At 43.7% G+C, this 25,992-nt stretch overlaps 1 protein-coding gene across 1 annotated transcript; it reads left to right on the forward strand.

Annotated features, from left to right (window-relative positions):
- The first annotated feature begins 1,115 nt into the window (after nucleotides 1-1,115).
- On the forward strand, nucleotides 1,116-25,344 carry LOC141652847 (phenylacetaldehyde reductase-like). The gene is made up of 6 exons (XM_074460453.1): nucleotides 1,116-1,316; nucleotides 23,902-24,071; nucleotides 24,190-24,384; nucleotides 24,464-24,626; nucleotides 24,726-24,915; nucleotides 25,014-25,344. Exons 1-6 carry the CDS (start codon nucleotides 1,184-1,186, stop codon nucleotides 25,159-25,161), a joined length of 999 nt encoding a protein of 332 aa, XP_074316554.1. The 5' UTR covers nucleotides 1,116-1,183; the 3' UTR covers nucleotides 25,162-25,344.
- Nucleotides 25,345-25,992: the final 648 nt, after the last annotated feature.

A 25,992-nucleotide genomic window follows, 5' to 3' on the forward strand; every position in this document is an offset into this window, starting at 1 on the left:
TCCATCATGGTTAACGGCCGTTAACTTACAATTCCACAACCCGCCTATTAAGAAGTTTGGTGCATTCATCATTTCATCTTCATTCAAATATTTAGCACACTGAATTTATTAACTTTGTTGGTAGGTTCTCTTTTTAATATATTTGGCTTTGTTTGACGACTTTTATAATTAATATTCCTTTGTCTCGATCATTTCTTTACGGCAGTGGCGGAGCTAGGATTTGAACCCAACGCGAGTGAAAAAATTCTGCAGGGACGAACGGGTTATGGTATAATGGAAACTCGGAATTTTTTTCGAAAATTTCAACTAACACTTAATGATTTCCATTGGTCAGCGGGGCGAGCACCCTGCTAGCCCCCCTAGCTCCACCACTGTCTTTACCTATTTTTTTGGTCTTTGTCCCAAAACTAAGCCCTAAATTAATGTTTTAGACGACCTTTTTCGTCTGAAATAAGATAAATAAATATGTGACCATTTTACGATAAAATATAAATATTTTATGAATAAATGCTATCATTAGTTCTTTTTTGTTAAAAACGACAACTTTAATCATAATATTTTATCATTAAATAATTATTTTTATTATAAGATGTTGGACTTTTGTCGTGTTATCACTTGCGGATCAGGTCAAACTTGGCCACATCCAAGATTATCATCTTGTCCGCTTGGCTAAATATTGTTTGATACGGTTAAAAGGTTGATATTTATGGGTATATCACCGCAAAAATCGGACCAAGTTGAATAATACTCAAATCATCCATTGTAGATGTACTTGTCATTCCTTCAATACTGTTGGAAATTTTATGCTCAGCGCGAAAAAGGACAAGGAGCAGTTTTTTTCAACTAGGGAATAAATGAATAATACACTCAGGTCCTTAAAGGTCCACAATTATAATAGAGGTCCTTAAAGCTATTATTCCCCATAATTTAGGTCCTTGTTGTATTGTTTACTCTTATGATAAGGTGTCAGTCAGTCAGTGGCCCCATTTCCCCATCAATATAATATTTTATTACATGCAAAATCCTAAAGTGTGCTACGTAGTACGTATAATTCAACTTTCTTTTTAATGTAACAATACTATATAGTCTATATTATATTTATTAGTGCTTCAAAAAGATAGACATTGTGGTCTAAATTTAATAGGTACGATTTAAAACAGAAGAAGAGGATATTGATTGATTAATGGCGCGAGTTTTAGACGGAGACGAAGAGAAAAGAGTTTGCGTGACCGGTGCTTCGGGTTATATTGCATCTTGGATCGTCAAGCTTTTGCTTCATCGCGGCTATGTTGTGCATGCCACTGTTCGATCGCTCAGTATGGTTTTTCTCTCCTCTCTTTTTCGCAAAATTTTGTTGGTATTTTGACTTGTATATGTTCTTGTTTAAGATAAACGGATCTGTCATATTAGTGGAAGACCGTCTCTTTAAGAATTTGTGCATAACCTAATATGGGTAGATAATCTATTTAAGTGGGGATTGTGAGACTTGTGATGGGATGGGATAATTGTTAGTTTGTTACTAGTGTAAATGAAACTAAAAATAGAAGAAAGTTAGATTAGCGGAAATATTGTTGTAAATATGTGCCCTTAGGGGCTTAGGGCACATGATAATAATCTAATTAGGAAAATATTGTTGTAAATATTTCATGATAAATTAGAGTTGAAACTCATATTTATCATAATTAGTGTAATAATCTTGAAAATATTTCCCTATTTAGCTTATTATCATGTGCCCTAAGGGCACATGTTAGAAAAACCCAATCAATCAATCAATCAATACATATATATAAAGCAGAAACTTTTCGAGCGATATTAGAGACTCCAAATTTTTTAGAAATCCTAACAAGAGTAGATTTTGAAAAAAAAAGTTAAATAAATAAAATTATCCTAATAAAAGTAGATTTATTAGTATTTAAAACAGATTTTAATAATATTATTCTAATATAAGTAGATCAAATATATTTTAATAAAATTATCCTAATATAAATAGATTAAAATTATCAAATAGATAATACAAATTCATAATAGTTCAAGTTATCGCATTTATTTTCTCCCAGTTATGGCTTCATACATTTTTAGTTTGTATTCTCGCATCAAAATTCAAGAAGTTGGCGGATAAAAGACAAATTATTTATTAAAGTATTATGTTAAGATCATGTAGTGTAATCTTACGTAATTACACGAAGTATAAATTACGATTTCTTCAAAATGTAATCACTAAATAATCATTGGAGTGTATGGAAATCATAAGCATAAATGCCTCCATATACATTCAAGTTATCAATACATAAAACATTTTACTAATATGTATATGTTACTCTTTTTGTTTAACTAATTGACTTTCTATAAGAATGTGGAGATCATTAGATGGAGGAATGAAATTAAACCGAGAAAAACTGAAGTAGATTTTGGGGAATTAAACAACTCAAAGCTTTTGTGTAACAATGGAACAACTCATAGTGTTATTCATATGATGAATTGATGATCGGTTTTAGACTCACACATTAGTAGTATCACTTAATTTCATCATAGTATCACTTAATTTCATCAACTACAAAATTTCATATATACCACCAGCATATATCCAAGTAATCTAAACATTACGAAATAGTAGGTACTACACAAAATACACTATGTAACTAATTATATGGTATATTAATGTCAATACACCTTATTCATATACTATATCTTAGATTTCATTATAAAAATCAAACTGAAACCTAAAAAACGAGCTTAAAAGACGATAACTGAAAATTCGGAACCGGTCGGTTATTTGATTAGATAAAAACTGCCTTTTAAACTAACCGAAAGATAGCTTTTTTTGATAATATGGCATAAAAGGACATAGTAGTGATGGGGCATATTCTGCACCCGCTGACCGAGTCAACACATTGAGCAAGGTAAAGGATCAAAAGACAGCAAGTCAACATGTTAAACCGCCTAACCGACGCAGCCTGTCGGCCGATCACTTGGGTCTCGGCCAGACAGCTAGCCAGCCGGGACACACATCCGCGTACTCACATCCAAGACCCCTCGGCATGGAGTCAACAGGGCCCGTCGGCCTGCCATGGGTCCCTCGGCCGAGGGTAGATCAGTCTTTCCACCTGCTAGCCACTTGGCCACTTGGCCACTATGTGACAAAAGGTGAAAGTCTATAAATACTCCTCAACCCTCATTGAGGAAAGGATCCGAAATATAACCTAAACACCTCATAATCTGGTAATATCTTCCTTATCTCTCTGCAATATATACTTCGCCAAGTAACACTAAAACTTAATCCCTTTAAGTTTACTGACTTGAGCGTCGGAGTGAGTACGCTCGGCCAAAGCTGAGCCCTCAGTTTGTTCATTGTTTCAGAAGAGGCCAAAAGGAGGATTCAATCAAAGACGTCATTCTGCAAGCCACGAGTGGTAGCAAATAACTGCTTCGGAATTACACCCGGAACAATTGGAGCCGTCTGTGGGGAGAGATACTAGAAGCTAGTGTAACACCCCCGTACACCAGAACGCCTTACCAAGGACCATTCCAGTGTATGACGGTGTCACCATCTCGGTTTCCCGAGGAGGTAGATCAAATTAGACAATATAAGAACAATATTATATCATTAGGACATCTATTACATTACCATTCTATTCAAGGTTCCAAAGATACAATACAATTACAACACTTGTGATTCTACATCTCTAGATTAATAGCGTGATGACTCGATCCCTCCAATCCCAGCAGCAGTAATCAACAACACCTGCTAAACCAACTGCTCACCATCCCCGAATGGATCACCGCAGATACCACAAACAACACGGGGTCAGTACTGGCTAATCAAATATAAGATAAAACAGTAAAGTAAATAGCTGATCATCCACCATCCCAACACACCACCTCGTATACACACCGACTACACACGGAGTGTGTAGTCCTGCCAGATTACCCATCGCAACAGGTAATCCTCGCCGCCAGTGGGTGACCGCAGCCCATCCCCACCTAGTCCAGCTCCTCACGAGCGACTAACAATCCCTGTCCCTTAATGTGCACATCCCCTCCCGTGGCGGGTTCCACGGAGGGCGAACTAGGGTGTGAAGCCACTCCCGCAAGTGACTCCACCACAATCTCAATCACAACATCACAGCTGTCACACGACAACGTCAATATTACCACAACCACTATACTCCGATGATCAGCGGGTAGCCATGATTCACAATACAATCATAAAATTCAATTCAATTAACAGTAGACTGAGCAGGGAGACCCTACCTCATAGCAAAGCATGAAAGGACTCCATCTATAGCCACGCACGACTCCGTTAAGCACCCTAACAAAGATAACCGTATCCTATTATACGACTACACTCAAAGAAATCATACAAGAGAACACAAAGCAGAACTTACCTAACCTTGCACATCGGTGACCACCTAGACAACCACCACCCACGTCCCTCTTGTTCCGCGAATCCCGATATTCCCATGGTAGGGATTTAGGCTAGCTTCCTTAAGGTATGAAACTATGGAGTGATAGAGGAGGGAGATGGTTTAGGGTTAGAGAAGGAGAAACTGTCGAGGAAATGAGAAAATAGAAATGAATCTCGCGAACACGCATTTATAATAACACGTCATCAGCAGCCATACTCGGTCGAGTATAGGAATACTCGGCCGAGTAGACTCCACTCGGTCGAGTATTGGTGGTACTCGGCCGAGTGGCCTCCGCTAGGTCGAGTGACTGACTTATACGCCCCCTTATTACCAGTCTGAACCCTCACCCAATCATCCCTAAGGTCTGTTTGGTCAACAAGATCGGTCAACAGCGTTCCTACAATTCCCGAGTATTACAATCTTCCCCCCTTAAAAGAACTTCGTCCCCGAAGTTCAGCCCGCACGACACTCCCGCAAAAGACTTTACGTACCATGACCCTAAACAACTTCACAAAGGTACACAAATTCACACTATCCATACATTACCATGAACCACCTTACTCAACAACAATCGCTTATCACAGCTACCTTTCCCAACAATAACCCATTCTCAAAACAGTATGCACCCATATACTCACATGAGTATGCAATTGCGACACTTACACAACGTAAGGAAACCATACACAAATGTAAACTACCACATTCCGCACACTTATATTAAATATACAAATGCAACGCGATACTCCATTGTAGAGCAACACTCACATTATAGAGAGTAACTAAGTATACAATCACCACTTTCCAAACACGCGATATATAAGTACACAATCACCACCTTCCGGACACGCACACCATTGATCATCATTTGACTCGAATCTTTATATTACTTGACACCCGTGCACCATATAATTTTCATATTAATTGAATACACATAGATGCGGCTTAAAGAAACATAATTGTAATTTAGTAACTCCGAATGTGAACGCCTAACATACATAAAATTCCCAATATTTCATAAAATTAAATACTTACTCATAAATAAAATACATATTTCACAATTAAAATACTTATCATAAAACTTGAGTTGGGGCATCCATGTATAGTGTAACCTTTATATTACTCGAATACAACATAGCTATCACTTCAAGGGAACATGAACATACATACATGAAATTCCAAAATCATAGATATAACTAAACACATGTTTAATATACATGAAATACTTAATTCCGCGACATTACTCTTCCCCTCTTAAAGGAACTTCGTCCCCGAAGTTCACTATTAACCAAGGCTAACACGCACCTCTGACGGTGACATTACTCGTAGACCCTTGTAGTATACCCCAGATTATGACACTACATACTCTTGACTCCTAAGGGCCAAAACATTACAGCAACCTAACAACGTATGACACGGTCCGTATAATTAATGAGAAATGACAGTGTGACGCGAAAATCGTTGAGGTAATTATCACTGTAACCAAACATATCTCCATATAAAACTTATTACAACCACTACGCTGGTTGCGTAAGGTGTTACCTTTCACATAATTTCAATGTCGTAACACAAAACATTCTCACTCACGTATCCATGGTATAACTATCATTCACCTATGAGGATTATTATGGTATAAAATAACGTGATAAGACATGAACCACTCCCCTATACTGTTATCATATAAACTTCACCAGTGCCTTCTGTTACCTCGACATTCGGCCGAGTATGAGGGCTATTCGGTCGAGTGAGCAAAACTCGGTCGAGTATATTTGTTTACTCGGCCGAGTGAGCTCTACTCGGTCGAGTACGGCGTATACTCGGCCGAGTTTTCATATCCAGAGAGCGTTTTAAAGATTTTACATTGTGTAGTTACCGTCAACCTGCATCACACTCCTTACAGTAATATAAAACACATCCAAATCCCAACATACATACTATTTAACATGTCTCCGCACGATAATTAATTAGCTAACAGCCTTATGGCCAAATACAGTCGTCCAACGAGAAGTACCAAATACTGAAAGCAACGTCTAAAGAAGAGGCAATAAATCCGACACAACAAAACAAGTCCATCACCACTAAATAAGTCTAACATCCAAGAAATCAACTAAATCAGTCTAACATCTAAGATCCGCAACGAGGACCCTCCTCCATGTCATCACCGCCACCTGCTCCAGAGGTACCTGCACCTGAACTCCCTGCACCTGGAAAACTCGCCGCCGAGTAGTCCCCTCCCGGTGATCACGGAGTTGGCTCCCCACGGTCCCGCGAGGTAGCCGAACTCGGTCTCCTCCGGAGGTCTCGAAACTCGGGTCCACCCCGAATCGTGGAACACTCCCGTATCCACTCCCGGTCCTCTCCACCATACAAAGCCGTGCCAAATCGGTCCGATGCCCCGATTAAGGGTCATCTCATGAAGGTTGCGGAGCACCAAAGTAGAAGAGATCCGCTCAGCCAGCTCATGAGGCTGCATCCTAGGGTCATGCACCGTAGGGTACGGCGAGAACTGGTAGGATTGGTAAGGGTAAGAGTCGGGAACAGAGTAAGAGGGCTCGGACACAACTGGGTCTACCCTAGGCTGCCTAACTCCACGACGCTCCCTAGGTGGGGGAGGTGCCTGCTGCTGCCCCTCAGGCGCGGTGACAGGCTCCGGTAAGTCCAGAAGGATCCGCGGGTCAATCAGGTAAGTCTGGGGCTCAGGCCTAGGAATACCACAAGGCTCCCACTCGGCCAAATGGTCAACAACAGGGAGACGAGCTGGGTCCGGAAGCACCATCCACATAGTCCCTCTCACCCTCCAAGCATACGACCCATCATCCAACTTCCTCAACCATCGGTTCTGACGCCAATACTGGGCGTCCATGGTAGGTACAACCTCAACATACTCATTCCCCTCAGGAGGTGGGGCCTCAAAGTCGGCCAATCGTTGAGCCAGGCGGGTCACTATGGCCCCGCAAGCAAGAAATCGGGTCTCAGACTGTGCCATGCGCTCCAGACTAGAGCACACTATACCAGGGGCACTGTAGTAAAAGGGTTTCCGACGGTGGAGGTTAAGGTAGGACACAAGAAGCATGACCTCGTGAGAGTTGAGTTTACTCACGTCCTCTCTCGAGTAAAGTAGACAGGTCAACATCCTTAGAAACATACGAAGGGAGACGTGCTGAATATCATTAATCAACATGGCACTAACGGTAGGGGCGGGTCTGCCAGTCAAATAAGGTAGGTACTGAGGTGCGCCACTGTTCTTGGCCACGTCACTAAGGTAGTCATCCTCCTCAGCCTCTAAACCTAAATGGTCAGCCAACTCATCCATGGTAAGCTCATGGTCCCTATTCATGAGACGAAAAGAGACGGTCTTTCCCTTCTTATCATACACAAAAGAACTCAAAAACTCTAGGGTCAAGTGAGGGTATGATTTCTTTCTCAAGTGATACAACCCCTCCATGCCCAAAATCTTGAAAATGTGAATTATGTCCTCCTTAATCCCCAGAGTCTCAAGAATACTAGGGTTGACACAACGGGTGGGGCGAAAAGGGCGACGCATAAGAGCCACGAAAGCCTTACGCTGATCAAAGTTAGCGAAAATTACTGGTGGATGAGCCGCCACCGGCGGTACAACCGGTTCGTTGCTACCCTGCCCAACCTCGAGTTGGACCTCCGCGCGAGATCTCTTGTTGGGTAAACCTCTAGTTTTCACCATACTGCAAGAAAAACATTTTCAACAAAGGATTGACACTTGAAAGTTCTGAACACAAAAGACGGACTGTTCTACTTGTATATCGATTTTGGAATAAGCTTTGGAAGATAAACTATCAGAAATCACCATGTATTTTACAATTCACCTAGTTTTAAGTTTTCAAATTGCTTCAAAACAGGAAATATTCATCAACAATTAAGAAGAATTTCGTTTATTTTACCCTAGAATTCAGAAAGTGAATTTTACCTCATGAAATCAACCAACCAAAGATGTACACAAGTTCTATATGTGTTCACATTCGAAAATCGAATAGTTTAGGACAAGGTTCAGATTGTTTTTAGCAGGAAATCGAAATATAGCATGTTGATACACAAAATCTTTGAAAACAATAAAGGAATTGAGTTTAAATCTTACCTTAAACTGAGTTAGAGCAACTAAGGACAAGTGTAGCACCAAGATTTTACCCAAAAGCTTGAGAGAAGAGGAGTATGGAGTTTTAGAGAGAAGAAAAGATGAAGATGGGAGGCGGAAATAAGAAAGAAAGGCACGAATTTAGGGTTTTTGTATAACCCGCAATTGGCCCGCTACAGCAACACTCGGTCGAGTGTTGGGAATACTCGGCCGAGTGTTTACTACTCGGTCGAGTGCTTACGATACTCGGCCGAGTGTGCAATACTCGGTCGAGTACCATTCTTACTCGGTCGAGTTTTGAAGTCCAGAATGGATTATTATTCCAACAAAATGGGCACTTGGTTATGTAACCTGACACTCGGCCGAGTTTGGTCTACTCGGTCGAATACTCGTATCTACTCTATCTAATCTTCGAAATCAGGAAGGGGTCGTAAGTTTTCACTGTTCCTGCAAAACCAAATAACATCGTTTGGAGTTCCGGGACTCCGGCTCGTCACGATTAAAGTTGATTCCTACCACGTAAACACACAACAACACGTATATCTGCACATTCATCTCCAAACAATCATTGCTTTCACTTTATCCTTCACTATTTCAAGAAACTACTTTACTGTACTCATAAAGCACATGTCACAATCTAATTACGATAATTACCAGGTTTAGTTCTATATCACATCATTTCCACTTCTGCTAATCACCAAACATACAACTTATTCACATTTGTAGTGCAATAATGCCACACCTACACGTCCCAAATGCAACAAATTGATTAAGTTGTCATTGATCACACATTGCAATAATTCCATATTCACTTCCACTTTTCTACACATTTAACTAACACATATCACTCTAGTAATAGATACACACACAATGGATGCACACAACACGCAACACTTAGCAACTCTCGACTCACACTAGCTACCCTTTTCCCGTGTCTGGCTTAAGTCCGATGGGGCCATGATTTTGAAATGAGGGCGCCTACTCACCCAAAATCTAGCATCGGCTGGGGCTCCCAACGTACATACACCAGGTTCATTTTAAGTGACACCCTATGTTCATTATTTTGCTTAGTTCAGGTTCCAAAATCGTCGGCTCTGATACCACTTTGTAACACCCCCGTACACCAGAACGCCTTACCAAGGACCATTCCAGTGTATGACGGTGTCACCATCTCGGTTTCCCGAGGAGGTAGATCAAATTAGACAATATAAGAACAATATGATATCATTAGGACATCTATTACATTACCATTCTATTCAAGGTTCCAAAGATACAATACAATTACAACACTTGTGATTCTACATCTCTAGATTAATAGCGTGATGACTCGATCCCTCCAATCCCAGCAGCAGTAATCAACAACACCTGCTAAACCAACTGCTCACCATCCCCGAATGGATCACCGCAGATACCACAAACAACACGGGGTCAGTACTGGCTAATCAAATATAAGATAAAACAGTAAAGTAAATAGCTGATCATCCACCATCCCAACACACCACCTCGTATACACACCGACTACACACGGAGTGTGTAGTCCTGCCAGATTACCCATCGCAACAGGTAATCCTCGCCGCCAGTGGGTGACCGCAGCCCATCCCCACCTAGTCCAGCTCCTCACGAGCGACTAACAATCCCTGTCCCTTAATGTGCACATCCCCTCCCGTGGCGGGTTCCACGGAGGGCGAACTAGGGTGTGAAGCCACTCCCGCAAGTGACTCCACCACAATCTCAATCACAACATCACAGCTGTCACACGACAACGTCAATATTACCACAACCACTATACTCCGATGATCAGCGGGTAGCCATGATTCACAATACAATCATAAAATTCAATTCAATTAACAGTAGACTGAGCAGGGAGACCCTACCTCATAGCAAAGCATGAAAGGACTCCATCTATAGCCACGCACGACTCCGTTAAGCACCCTAACAAAGATAACCGTATCCTATTATACGACTACACTCAAAGAAATCATACAAGAGAACACAAAGCAGAACTTACCTAACCTTGCACATCGGTGACCACCTAGACAACCACCACCCACGTCCCTCTTGTTCCGCGAATCCCGATATTCCCATGGTAGGGATTTAGGCTAGCTTCCTTAAGGTATGAAACTATGGAGTGATAGAGGAGGGAGATGGTTTAGGGTTAGAGAAGGAGAAACTGTCGAGGAAATGAGAAAATAGAAATGAATCTCGCGAACACGCATTTATAATAACACGTCATCAGCAGCCATACTCGGTCGAGTATAGGAATACTCGGCCGAGTAGACTCCACTCGGTCGAGTATTGGTGGTACTCGGCCGAGTGGCCTCCGCTAGGTCGAGTGACTGACTTATACGCCCCCTTATTACCAGTCTGAACCCTCACCCAATCATCCCTAAGGTCTGTTTGGTCAACAAGATCGGTCAACAGCGTTCCTACAATTCCCGAGTATTACAGCTAGTCACATTCATTCCCAAACAAAAAAAAAACACAAAACAAAACCCACCCAACAAGCTAAGAAGATGTCAAAACAGCCAGAAGTAATTGTGACTGACGAAACCGAATTCCACCAAGATGATACCGTCCACAATTCTGGGATTGGGCAGTCCCCCACCGGCCGAGTAATTCAACCGGCATACGGGATGCCAATAATACCTGATACACCGCTGCCCGCCGACCAAGTCACTATCATGGGACATGTGGTTGATGCAGCTAAACTAAAGCTACTCCTGGACCTAATGGGTAGCACGTCGACTCACACTGTCACAACGACAAGAGCGGCGGCACCCCCACAGGAGACCAGGGCCCGGAAAGTGACCCCGAGAAACTTGAACGGAGCATTGGAGGAAGCTGACCATGTCAAGACGCCGGGGGAGCCCAGAGTGCCAGTGGTAGACCTGAGTCCTTCCCGCACTCGCGGGAGGACAGCGTCGCCGCAGCACCAACGAGGCCTGCCCCAGAGGAGTGAAAGAAGTCCGACTCACTAGAGTCGGAGAAGAAGTCCGACTCACCAGAGTCGGAGAAGAAGTCCGACTCACCAGAGTCGGAGAATAAGCCCTTCCCGCCACGGGGAGAGGAGCCGGACTAAGGATGCGAGAAGCAGATCGCCGCGTGTCATTCGACACGTGGTCAGACAGCCCCTCAGCGCCTATGTCCTAGAGGTCCCGGTGCCGACCAAACTAAAGTTGCCGCCCATATCATACAAAGGAGAAAGCGACCCAACCGACCATGCCGAGGCTTTCGAGTCTTACATGTCGGTATAGGAGCAGCCTGATGAGGTTTGGTGCCGAGTCTTCCCAACGACCCTGCATGGGATGGCACAAAGTTGGTACAAGGGGCTACCCAATGGGTCGATATACTGTTATGGCGACCTAAGGGACATATTTTTGGCCCAGTATTCTTGCAATAAGAGAAGGGCCGTCGAGACATCGGATCTCCTGACTATCAAAAAGGAGGGAAGCGAGTCTCTCCGAAGTTATGTGAAGAGGTTCGACGCCAAGGTTCAGCAGATTCGTGAGCCGAGCAATGAATCGCGCCTTCGCAGACCGATGAAAGACCTCCCAAGAGGGGACTTAAAAAACGAGCTCATCAAGTGCGGAGGCTTGAACCTAGACTCCGCCAGGAAGATGGCCGACCAAGCCATAAAGGTGGAGGACTATCATAAAACCTGGGTAGGCCACAGCGAGGCCGGGCACTCAGAGAGTAAGAGCCGCCGGGAGGACAACCTGGATGAAAGACGCCGTGACAATAATAGGTCACGGTCTGACAAGTCCGCCAGGAAACAGAACTCGGCGGGCGCCGGGGGGAGTTCGGGACCGTACTACCAAAAGCGGTACAATGGTCACACCCCCCTGGTCGTATCTGCTGCCGAGGTCTTCGCCCTGAGCAAGAACGAGGGTCAGAAGTGGGAAAGGCCTCCCAAGGCGAGAGGGGACGGTGACACGAGCCAGTACTGTGAGTACCACGGCCACACCGGTCAATTAATCGACAACCGCCGCATCGAAGAATGTCATTGAAGAGCGATCCGGAAGGGGAGCCTCAAGCAAATATGTTGCCGGGAGGCCAAAAGACTAATACCGGCGGCTCAAATAAAAAATCTGTCTTTGAACGGATAGGAGTAATCCATGTTGTCATCGGGGGCAACGAGAACGGTGGGTCCGCTCATGGGCACAAACGGCACCTGAACGAGCTATATCAGGCCATCAACTTTATGCCCAAAACAGCGATCCCCGCTTCCAACATCCCCGATATGACTATTGGGAAGAAGGACTACGAGGGAGTCATCGCCCGCACAATGACCCACTTGTAGTCCACTTGGACATAGCCAACCACCTGGTCAAGAGGTGCACGATTGACACAGCGCCTACACGAACATCATGTTCGGGGAGTGCTTTCTCAATCTCGATCGAAGGTTGAGGACTTGAGCCCCCGCACCAATCCGTTTGTACGATTTTTCCGGCCGCCTGGTACCCCCGGGGTCAATCGGCTGCCGGTGATGTTCGGCGAGGGGAATGCGGCTAAGAATGTCCTATATGAGTTCGTGGTCATCGACGGCTCGTCCGCCTACAACGTTCTCATAGGCCGAGTCACTCTGAGCAAGGCCGATGCAGTAATGTCCATCCGGGCCCTGACACTGATGTATGTCTCGGACCGGGGGGAAGCGCATAAGCTCGTCTCAAAGGACGAAAAAGATGAAGTAGTCAACGTCCGGATATCCGCGGAGGGTGCAACATGCAATCCCTCAAAGTGGCGAAGAAGTCGAAGAAGGGGAAAAGCCCATCCTTACAACAGGAGGGCGACCTCATGGATGCCATTGTCGGCATGGTCGAAGGAGCCGAGACCGAAGAAGTGGAAATTTGACCCGGGCGCACCGTGAATCGCGGTGTCAACCTCGGGAGCCAAAATTCGGGCCGCTCTCCTAGACCGCCGAGGAAGAACAAAGACGTCTTCGCTTACTCGAAGCCGAGATGCGGGCGTGAGCCGGAGGTAATTGTTCACAAGTGAACGTACTCTCCACCGCTCGCCTGTCAAGCGTAAGATGAGGAACTCCTCACCGAGAAAGATGAGGCCATTAAAGCCGAGGTAGATAAATTACTAGCGGCGGGCTTTATCATGCCTTGTACTTATCCTGAGTGGTTAGCTAATGTTGTAATGGTGAAGAAATCATCGGGGGCGTGGAGAATGTGTGTAGATTTTACAAATCTTAATAAAGCGTGCCCCAAAGATTGCTATCCCTTGCCTCGAATAGATAGTTTAATCGACGCCACGGCAGGCTACACTATGCTGAGCCCGCCGGACGCCTTCTCGGGTATCGCAGGTATTCATGGCCGAAGAAGACATGCCTAAATGCGCATTCATCACCGGTAACGGCACATACATGTATAAAATGATGCCGTTCGGTTTGAAGAACGCCGGCGCAACTTACACAAGACTGGTGGACAAAGTGTTCCAAAATAAAAAAGGGCGAAACATTGAGGCTTACGTCGACGATGCTATTGTAAAAAGCAAGTCTGACAGCGAGCACTTAGCCGATTTACACGAGACATTTTGTTCGCTAAGGAAATACAAGATGAAACTTAACCCAATGAAATGCAACTTCGGTGTCCGGGCAGGTAAGTTCCTCGGCGTACTTGTCGGCGCCAGGGGAATTGATGCCAATCCAGAGAAAGTCCAAGCAATATTGGACCTGCCGGAGCCGAGGAATCGAAAAGAGGTTATGATGTTGACCGGGAGGATGGCGGCACTCGCCCGTTTTATCTCTCGGTCAGCCGACAAGAGCACCCCATTCTTCAAAGTGTTAAAGGGGAATAAAGACTTCAGCTGGGGGGAGGAACAGAGCACGCCTTTCGTGCAATCGAAAGCTCATCTTCAAACTCTCCCAACCCCGTCCAGTGCCGATGTTGGGGAGACGCTATATCTATACATAGAAGCATTACCTCGGCCACGGTGGTGCCGTGATTATCGAGAAGAAGACAAACAAAGAACACCCAATCTACTTTGTCACCATACATTGTTGCCCGCCGAAAGAAATTACCCATCGATTGAAAAAGCGACTTTCTTTGTCGTCGTTGCCGCAAGGAAACTGAAACCTTACTTCGACGCACATCCCGTGACGGTCTTAACCGACCAACCATTGGAGAAAGCATTGGAAAAATTTGAGCAATCCGGCAGGCTCATCAAATGGGCGGTAGAGCAATCCGGCTTCGGCATTCAATACAAGCCGAGGCCCTCGATAAAGGGACAGGCACTTGCAGACTTCCTGGCCGAGTGCACATATCAAGAAGAACCAAACCCCGGAGTATGGGAGGTATACACCGACGGGTCCTTCACGACGAATAGCTCAGGAGCCGGCATCCTTATCATCAGCCCAAACGGGGACGAGTTCGAGTACGCCTTAAAATTTACCTTCTCGGCCTCAAACAACGAATCCGAATACGAGGCGGTGATAACTGGAGTCGAGTTAGCTAGAGCTGCCGGTGCGGAACACATCATTTTGAAAACAGATTCACTTTTAGTGGCTAATCAAATCAGAGGAGAGTACGAGACTCTAGACGACGGGATGGTAAGATACCTGGAAAGGGTAAAAGCTGACACTTCAAAATTGAAATCTTTTCAGATACAATGCATCCCCAGGTCTGAGAACAACCGGGCCGACGCTCTCTCAAAGCTTGTCAGTTCAACCATCAAGAATGTCAGCCGAACCGTGCTAGTGGATATCAGGAATGCTAAAAGCATCACTGACACACTCTGCATGGTGGGCGACATAGAGGCCGAAACGACGTGGATGACTCCAATAATGAAGTATAAACTGACAAGTGAGTTACCGGAGGATCGCAGTCTCTCGCAGAAGATAAAGAGGATCGCAGCAAGGTACTTGGTGTTTGAAGGAGAATTATACAAGAGGTCCGTGATAAGGCCACTCTTGAAATGTGTCGGCCCAGCCAACGCGGAGCTAATACTGACAGAAATTCACGAAGGCCGAGAATTTTGGAGTGACACAATAATGAACTGGTTGGAAGAACTTGGTATCAAATTTGCATACTCCTCCGTCTGCCACCCACAGAGCAACGGACGGGGCGGAGGCCAATAAAACAATCCTCAACGGTTTGAAGAAGAAAGTTGAAGACCTAAAGGGAAGATGAGCCGATGAACTACCCGGCGTCCTGTGGTCCCTTCGAACCACGGAGAAAGAAGCAACGGGGTACAGTCCATTCCACTTAGTCTACGGGTCCGAAGCGAGCCCCGCTAATTGAAGCGGTGCCATGACATTCGAACGACCACCTTTAACCCGGTTGAAAATGAGGAAGGTCCGAGAACCTCCTAGACATGGTCGAAGAAAGCCGAGATACAAAGACGCCTCAACTTGGCAAAGATATCAAAACCGAATGAGAAGAGCCTACAACCGAAGAGTCCACAAAAGGGACTTAAAAGTAGGGGATCTAGTCCTAAGAAAGTCGGCCGCCACCAACAAAGGAAACATTCATGGTAAATTGACGGCCAACTGGGAGGGTCCCTACAAAGTGGTTGAAGAAATGAGGCCGGGTACGCACGGGCGACGGACATGGAGGGTGTGCCTTTGATGAGCCATTGGAACACCGACAATCTCGTGAAATACTTTGTATAGCGGCGGAGGTGTCCAAAACAATTGTTGGCACCCCAACGCGTGTTTATATCTAATGAAGAATCATCCAAGTTTTCCATCAAAGTGTTTATCCCCTCCGTAGTCATATCGAGGTAGACGCCACGGCCCAAGCCGGGCAGTCACCCCAAGAAGTAGACGCCACGACTAGATCACTACCAACGCAGCTTGATACTCGCGAAAAACGACCAACATGCCTTAGGAACGTATAAGTACGCATTGAGACGCATTCTAGCCGCCTCGCCAACCGAAGGCCTCGGCAGAGGAAGCGATCAATATGTCTACAGATACGAACGCTGTCGAGCCGTAACCTCTAGCCGCCTCGCCAACCGAAGGCCTGGCAGGGGACACAACGGTCGATACGCTAACATGTTCTGGCGGCCGAGAAGCGCAACGGACGCCTCGGCCAGACCGAGAGTGAAAGAGGAAGCGACCAACATGCCAACATGCCAACATGTTTAAAAAAACGTTAAAAACACGGTTGAGATACGCATTCTAACCGCTCGGCCAGCCGAAGGTAAAAACGAAAAAGCGCTCAATTAATAACGTAAGAAGACAAGTGAAGGATTGTGATCAAAGCCCTGGCCAAGCCGAGGGCCAATAAACAAGCTTTATTGAAAATGATTACAAGTAAGGAGAATACGACGACTACCGTCCCCATAGGGATAAGCCAAAACACAACCTACCAAAGTTTTACAAAAACAAGGAAAAGAAGAACAAAAGGTTACAGACATATCATTTGAAGCGCCAAAAGATGGCAGGGAGGAAAGGCTTAATAATTGGCCCCGAACCGCCGAAACTATCGAGATGCGCGGTGAACCCGGTGACGACCGCCCGTCTCCCTATGCTCTGTTGCGCTCGCCATCGGCGACGTCGCAAAAGATCATCTTTGATAGGCGACCAGAAACCGTCTCGGCGGCTTCGGCCTCGGCGGCTTCAAATGCCTAGCCCTCTCAGCCTCCTCCTTGGCCGCTTTCGCCTTTTCAGCATGGGCCGCCTTCTCCGCGGCCTCCTCCTCCTCCTTCTTCACCCTTGCCTCCTCCGCAGCCTTCTCCTCCGCGGCCTTCGCCTTAGCATCGAGCTTATCATCAAACAGGTCGTCGAATTTTTGCCACGGAAAGGAGCCATCAAGAAAGAGCTCCCCTATCACTTCCCTGGCGGCTTCTTCGGCCAGGTCCCGGTATTGGGCGCACATGTTAGGAAGAATGACGCTTTGGAGCTTCTCAATGTCCAACTCCCTCTGGGCGATGATAGCCTTCATATTCCGAAGCACCTTCCCCTGTGCCTTAAACATGGACTTCCATTCGTCCCTTTTCTTACCAGTGAAGTCGACGACGGCCTGAAGCTTGTCACGCTCCTCCAGCAGCTTAGCGGCTTCAGCCCCCGCAGCCTCAGCCTTGGCTCTCTCAAAGAAGGATCGCCTTTTCAAAGATCCTCCCTAAGTTTTTGCTCAGCAAGGACCGCCTTTTCAGCCTCAGCCTTGGCCCTCTCAGCTTCCTTCTTCGCAGCAGCGACCTCAAGCTTGAGCCGCTCAAGCTTGAGCCGCTCAAGCTGTGGGGCAACTTCAGCCATGACCTTTTCCTGCTCCATAATATGAGCACCGGCCACATCAGCCCACTTCGCCAGTATCCTGGACAAACTTATGCCCTCCGACCTAATCTGGGCGGGGGTAGGCTTCGGGAAGGAAGAGACGACGGTGGCACCTTTACCACCCGTCTGCATAGGTCGCTTCTCAGCACGCCGTTCAGTAGGACCGGTAGACGGCGGCGGTTGATCTACAAAAAATTCAATCAAAGCATCCGTGTCAACATTCATGGACATACCAGAGAGCCTGTCATCAGGAACGCCTAATGAACCGGCTAAGTCTGAGCCACAGGATAGATCTGTACCAGGCTTGGCCTTCTTGGCCGGAGGACCCATTTCTTTGCCGGCCTCGGTAGCAACAGCAGCAGCAGCAGCAGCGACAGCAACAGTCTCTTTTCTCTTGCGTAAGAGAGGAGATTCCACCGCCAAGGTTACCTCCTCCTCGGTAATATCGACGATCTCCACAGTCTCCTTTTGGACTGCGGGGATTGGAGGTGGAACTGAAGTTGACGCCGTCGCCACCGAAGACATTGTTTTTCGCTTCCGGCGCGGAATGTTACCGGCAACCTTCGCCTGTGCCCCCGTGGTATCTAGGGCCTTCAACTGCTGGTCCATGAGGTCGTTTAGCGACGGTCTGCGATCACGTGTATCGACCTTCGGATGCATCTCAACAACGTTCTTATGTTTGTCAAGTCCCATCTTCTTGAGGATTTCCTCGCATGATCCGGCCAAAACGGTCAGAAAAACGAAGCAAGAGTTAAACAAAAGAAATAAAACAAAGTTCAAAAACAGAAACATCAAAAGCAGAGATGGGCCTCACACCGACCCCACTCACCCTGTTCGAGGGCCGGTATGAGGCCGACGTGGCAGAGCGGCTCATCTTGAAGAATGATCTGCGTCGGGGGTATCCATCCCTTCGGCGACCCATCCTTATCAGTCTCGAACAACGACATTGCCCGCCGTTCGTCCGCATTAAGAGGGACCTTCAAGACGTCCATCTTAAGCTTCTGCCGGGAGACATATTTCTCACGCTCCCCTTTGCTCTCGCACCGCAAATTGACTTGGTGCTGGAAGGACCGAGGCAGCGGATAATCCCCTGGAACCTCAACATACACCCACCGTGACTTCCAGCCCTTGCAGGAAGTAAGCTTGGGGACGGTGATATAACCTGGCTCGGTCTGTATACTATACCACCCCCTGCCACCTTGGACATTCAGTCGAAGGTGATGAAGCCGGTGGAATAGGTTCACCGTTGGGGCCTCCCCCTTAAACTGGCACAGCCACACAAAGCCAACAATCGTCCTGATCGCCAACGGATGCTGCGCCATGACAAAACGACGTTCATTGCTTTAATTATGGCAGCAACATATGTATTGAGAGGAAACCGGAGCCCATACTCCAGGTGTCTCATGTATACGCCGATACAACCCGGGGGAGGGCAACAGACGGCCTGACCCTCTCTAGGAATAACAATCTTATACTCCCTGCCGAAGGAGAAGTGATGTTCGAAAAAGTCAGGACCAGAGCAACTGGCGAACTTGTTGGTCCAAGCACGATCAGGGCCAATCTTACAGGCGTCGCCGTGATCCAGGAGATGCGGCCTCTCCTCATCGGAATGAGTCCTTTCCTCATCATCACCGTCATCATCACCATCATCATCATCGGAGAAATCCTCCAAATACTGATCATCCACCTCAGGGGAAGGAGACCTAGGGCCCCCAGACCTTATCGGGACGGCGGCCAGTGCCACCTCTTCATCAAGGCGCGACGGGGAACCCCCGGCGCAGGATTACTAGGTCCGGCATCAGCAGAAGACATGTTCACAACAAAAACTTAACAATTAAAAGTTGGAAAATTTGTTTGTTTACCTTGGGAAGAGTGTTACGCCGAGTAACGCTTCGAAGACTAGAGGGAAGTTTCGTCAAAGAAAACTAAGCGAGAAGAAGAAAATTTTTTGAGAAAATGAATTTGGAAGGCCAAATTCAGGGGCTAACTCTCCTATTTATAGGGCAAAGCCCACTCAAACCGACCAATCAGGGCAAAGCCCATGGAGCGTCAACCAATCAACACCGAGACACGTGTCAAGCATGCAGCCACGGAATGTTAATCGTCACAACAGTTACCAATCTTCTTTGACACGCTACTTGGCGAAATGCCAATCGACGTATCTTCTTCAACACGCTCCTTGTTATCTACTTGCCAAACGGCCAGCTGATCAACCAAGCTTGGCAGCATCGGCCGGGGGCAATCAAAACATCCGGCACTCTCAACCTTGGACCCGCCGGCCAGCGACACCTTCTTTTCCACATTTGATGTCCATTACACATCCATGTGGAGGGTTGATATGGTACGGCCTGAACAGAAGCAAGCCGAGGAAGAAGAAGCCGGAGAAGAAATTTCAACTTGCGCAGAATACGCTCAACACTCATCGAAGGTCCATACCACGGCATAGACTACGCTGGGGGCAAATTGATGGGGCATATTCTGCACCCGCTGACCGAGTCAACACATTGAGCAAGGTCAAGGATCAAAAGATAGCAAGTCAACATGTTAGACCGCCTAACCGACGCAGCCTGTCGGCCGATCACTTGGGTCTCGGCCAGGCAGCTAGCCAGCCGGGACACACATCCGCGTACTCACATCCAAGACCCCTCGGCATGGAGTCAACAGGGCCCGCCGGCCTGCCATGGGTCCCTCGGCCGAGGGTAGATCAGTCTTTCCACCTGCTAGCCACTTGGCCACTTGGCCACTACGTGACAAAAGGTGAAAGTCTATAAATACTCCTCAACCCTCATTGAGGAAAGGATCCGAAATATAACCTAAACACCTCATAATCTGGTAATATCTTCCTTATCTCTCTGCAATATATACTTCGTCAAGTAACACACAACTTAATCTCTTTAAGTTTACTGACTTGAGCGTCGGAATGAGTACGCTCGGCCAAAGCCGAGCCCTCAGTTTGTTCATTGTTTCAGGAGAGGCCAAAAGGAGGATTCAATCAAAGACGTCATTCTGCAAGCCACGAGTGGTAGCAAATAACTGCTTCGGAATTACACCCGGAACAGTAAGTACTCCATATTTAATATTATAAATTGAAGTATTAAAAAAAATAGGTAGCTTATTTCTCACATGCTTCGCTTATTTTAGTAAATAATTTATCCACCAAATAATTACAACAAAAAAGATAAATGAAATTTGGTCAGATAAATTTAAGCTTATTTTTTTTCGAAACAAAGCCTAAATATGAGATTTTTAATTTCATGATCTCTTGACCTTCATAATATAACTACAAGACTCATAAAGGTCTGTCTCCGTTATTAAGGATTCATTTTGGTGAGTTGCACTATGTTTACAGAGAGAGCGTTTTTTATTGAATTAAAAATCAGTTGTGCTTGCGACAAAGAAAAATAAAGTACATATTATAACTAAATCACTTGATATTATAAGTACTATTAAATATCAAATTTTTACGGTCACTAATAATTCATCAATCAACTATAACAACGATGAATTTTTTTTCATCAATGATTCAACATAGTTAAACTTTTTTGTTAACTTAAATTAAAAATATATTTTTACAGATAATTCCAATAGGAGCCCCGTGCAGCGCACGGGCATTCCAACTAGTTAATATACCAAATTACCAACTAATCCGACTATAGCTTAAATGAAACTAAAAATAGAAGAAAGTTAGATTAGCGGTTTTGGGCTGATTTGTTAGTTTAATTGTTAGTTTAACTAGTATAGCAACCCGTGCTACAGCACGGTAATTTTATAAAGGTTAATTTTAGAGATTTAGTGAACTAATAGTATTTTAATAAATTGAATATGAATTTAATTTAATGTAAATTTACTTTATATACAAAACGTAACCATAAGAAATATTCCATATATGGGGCATAATGATTGACGGCAATATTACTATTAATTGTGTAGAATATTGTAGTAGAAATATTCCATATATGGGTTGACTAAAATATTTTGAGTACAATGTATTAGAAGGGAATATTCCGTATGGGGGAAAAGATGAGCGGGAATAACACAGATGTGTTATTCTTTTAGTTTATAGGGGATTGTTAGTTTTGGGCTGATTTCAAACTATTTAGGACCAATGGGTCCACGTGAGCGTTTTTATTTTATTTTTTCCGCTAGTTAGATTAGCGGTTTTACTCTGTTTAGACAAGTTTGTAAACTCTTTTTCATTTGAACAAGCCGCTATGAAGATAAGCGGCTTCACTTTTTCCTTTTTTTGTAATAATCATCATATATTTCTTTAATGTAATAGCCAATCTTGGTGACATGACATCTCAAATTTGAAGTTCAGTCTGACGTGTCAGCTTATTAGAGTAACTACAAAATAATCTTTTAATTTTGTTTCAATGGAAAGGAAAAAAAAAACAATAGAATATGCCATATGAATATATGGAATATTCCATTTCCATTTCTCATATTATTTTCTAATGCTAAAATTATGGAGATTCTTTCCAAAATGCAAAACTAATCCTGGATTTTTAAGTACTTTTTTCTAGGAAATTGTTTTTTTTTTTTTTTACAAATGTTGGAATCATGGAAATAAGTGAGATTATGGCAACACAATTATCTTTTCCATTTTCATATTCGTAGTATAATAGTTTACCCTAAAATAATAAGTGAGTTTTGCGCCCTAAAATACCGCTCAATTAGTTCTCAATAAATTTGCCCAAAAAAAAACATTATATATTTCCTATGTCACTTAAAACTCCAATCAAGTCCGTCTTTTGGTTGTTTTTTTTTCTATGCATTTTGTTTTGCCTTAAGATTGATAACAAGAATTTGTGATTTATTTTCAAATTCGGGCTTCTTTTTCTTAGATTAATTATTAATTTTTTTTTTTTTACTTATTGGAATAGAAAATATTAGTTATTACTAGCTCATATATATTATGTACAGAGTATTTCTTTATATGTTTATATGTATCTCTTTAGTAAATTAAAATAAATTTAAGTTTTTAACCCAACTTTTGGACTTTTAATTGAGTAAGTCTTCCAACACACGGTAAGACCATTTTACCTATTTTAAACAATGCAACTATGTATAATTAAATATGTTCACAAATTATGAATGAAAAAATTGGTGAAACTTATTATAAAAATAATAATTAAATTAACGTGTAAGTTTGGCGGCAATCAAAATATTCTCAAAAGGACTACAAAAACGTGTAAAATGATACGAAAGAGTGGTTTCTCACTAATTTAGCGAGCCATTGCAACTTTTTCTGTACGAGATTCACGTCAAAGTCAAGTGTTTAGGTTAAACTTTTAGTATATGGAAGTACATGAGTTACAGTTTCACATAGAGCATGTTTGGCCTCAATTTTCAAAAATGAGTTTTTGTTTGCCAAGCTAAATTTTTCAAAAGTGAAATTGCTGATTCTATTTTTATAGGCAAAAAATATGGATTTTTAGCTTTTGGGAATTTTTTGTTTAACTTTTAAAAAATGATGTGTTTGGCCAAAAAGTGTTTTTGAATCCAAAAACACTTTTACAAGTTAGGCCAAACACACAGATAAACTAGATTGAAGTTAAACTAAACTCTTAATATGGAGTTGAATATTTTCACCCTGTGAAATAATATTTCATTGATTAAGTCTGGAATTCTGGATCATGCTAGCGGGCACAACATTTTATAACCAAGATTATAGTTATAATTAAAATTAAATAAAAAATTATTTTATCTTAATTATTATTAGCTATTGATTTACAATTGTAAAAATAGACCCGTGAATTTCACGGGTTTAAAACTAGTTTGGACAAAAAACTGCAAGCCTGCAAGTTTGTGGACAACATTTCATTTGACAAGCCGCTAAGTTCACGAGCGGCTTCACCATTTTTTCCCTTTTTCTAATTATAGAAACTATAGATGTGTAAATATAGTGCATATAAAGTTATTTCATACGTTTGAGACGATGTTGCTCAAGTCTTTATGATTTGGTTCATATCTTCCAAACCTAGGTAAACTATATGGTGGGAATTGCGATTGGAATTAATATAACTTTTGTAATTGGGAGCCTATACTAGACAAGTTCATAAAGAGAAAAAGAAAGCTAATGCTAAAATCAGGACTTCAGGTTAACTTAATGTTATTCATGGACAATAATATGTAATGTGGGTTATGCAAAATGGGCTTTGGGTATGCAGATGATCCGAAAAAAACGGAGCACTTGCGTGGATTGGACGGAGCAAAGGAAAGGCTTAACTTATTTGAAGCCAACCTCTTGGAAGAAGGCTCCTTTGATTCAGCTGTTGATGGATGTTGTGGTGTATTCCATACTGCTTCTCCTGTTCTCTTCGAAACTTCAAACCCGCAGGTTAATTTTCCTTACACCCCTTCTTTTCTAATGAACTACGGAATATGTCACTCTAATTTCAAAGTGGTCTTATAAGCCATTTTGGTTGTTGCTTTGAAATATACGAATATTTAAACAGGCGGATTTGATTGATCCAGCTGTGAATGGAACTCTGAATGTTCTTTCCTCGTGCGCAAAAGCTCCATCTGTCAAACGTGTGATTTTCACTTCTTCTGCTGCTACAGTTTTCCATACTGGTAGACCTGTAACCTCTGAAACACTAGTTGACGAAACATGGTTTTCAACTCCTGAAGCCTGCAAAGGATTTATAGGGGTATGTATGTTTCCTGTTTATTCTGAGCGAGCCTTTTCTCTGCGTGAACTTAGAACCTTGAACTTTACCTCATTCGCAGGACACGTATACTCTCTCAAAGACCTTGGCTGAAATTGCTGCTTGGAAATTCTGCGAAGAGAATGGTATTGACATGATCACCATCAACCCCGTAGCTGTCATAGGACCAATGTTGCAGCCAGTAATCAATTGGTCAAGCGACGTTTTGTTTAACTTAGTTAACGGTAAGAGTTTTATTAAAGGTGCGAGTTTTGAATTAACTCTTACATTAATATGCATAAGTGACTGCATTACATTAATTCATGTTGTTAAAATATTTACAGGGAAATCAGACACTTATTTAAATGCAACATTTGGATGGGTTCATGTCAAAGATGTTGCAGAAGCACACATTAAAGCCTTTGAGATCCCATCAGCTAACGGAAGGTACATCTTGTGCGAAACAGTGGCGCATTTTTCACAAATTGTCGATATCTTGCAAGAACTCTACCCAAATCTCAAACTTCCCCACAAGTAAGTTTGCGTTCTTGCAGTTGGATGACCTCATTAGCATCCCATTAATTTTGTTGTTAATTAATGTAGTAATAAATGTTGCGATTTCTCATTCGCAGATGTGCAGAGGATCAGTCTTTTCCTCCAACCTACCAGATTTCTAAGGACAAAGTTAGAAGCCTAGGCATTGAGTGCATTCCTCTAAGAGTGGCTCTCAAAGAAGCAGTGGACTTCTTGATTGAGAAGAAGCTTATTACTAGTATATAATAAGCTTTGGCCTTCGGCTGAAAGAGGCATGGAATACTTGAGTGAACGTAATAGTGTCGTGTTGATATTATCAAGATACTTCGTATGGGAGAAAATGTTATGCCATAACTGTTACACCTAATTTCGTATAGCTATTGCATGGACACGTAAGATGTTTATACATGAGGACACGACTTTTATATTTTGACATACATAAATTCTTATTTCAGACCGCCATATCCGTCTAAAATGGTCAGACGAATACCATTTTCTCTCACAAAAAACCCATTTAGGGTGTGAGTGGGAAAGCACATGGGGGTGTCCCACCACCCATGTACTTCTCACTTGTGAGACGTCTTATTACGGTCTGAAATTATCCGGTCTGAAGCACGACGGACTGTTTGACATAATAGGTGCCCGATCTCAAAAATTATTCATGAGGCCCAAGGGCATGAGTTTAGGGTTTACCCCATCACCTGTCAGTCCATCACCACCTCCTTATCGTCTCAATTTCAAATTGTTATCTATGAATAACTAAATTAAAAGTCAATTGGCCAAACTTACTCGTTGGACCCGTAATCAAGAATAGACAAATGAGTGACCCGCAAAGAGCAAATAAAAAAGGCAAACAAATGATTCGGATGTAGGAAGTACGTAACTACGTACCATCAATCCTGCTATGGTGTTCCAGTAACTGTATCCCGCACACCATTTTACTAAATCCCGCACATTTTTTCCCTTATTCTGAGGAAATCCCTCCCATTTCTCACACCCACCAAAATAAAAAATGAAAAACCCAAAAAATAAACGCCTCTCATTCTCCCCTTCGTCCCCTACCAATTGCTCCATCAT

This window comes from Silene latifolia, chromosome 4 (assembly GCF_048544455.1).
Source record: "Silene latifolia isolate original U9 population chromosome 4, ASM4854445v1, whole genome shotgun sequence".
NCBI classification, from domain to species: domain Eukaryota; kingdom Viridiplantae; phylum Streptophyta; class Magnoliopsida; order Caryophyllales; family Caryophyllaceae; genus Silene; species Silene latifolia.

Coding starts and splice junctions, on each gene's coding strand:
- LOC141652847 (XM_074460453.1), top strand. CDS start 1,184: ATGGCGCGAGTTTTAGACGGAGACGAAGAGAAAAGAGTTTGCGTGACC. Junction 1,317..23,901: donor TGCCACTGTTCGATCGCTCA/GTATGGTTTTTC, acceptor TTGGGTATGCAG/ATGATCCGAAAAAAACGGAG. Junction 24,627..24,725: donor TTTGTTTAACTTAGTTAACG/GTAAGAGTTTTA, acceptor AAATATTTACAG/GGAAATCAGACACTTATTTA.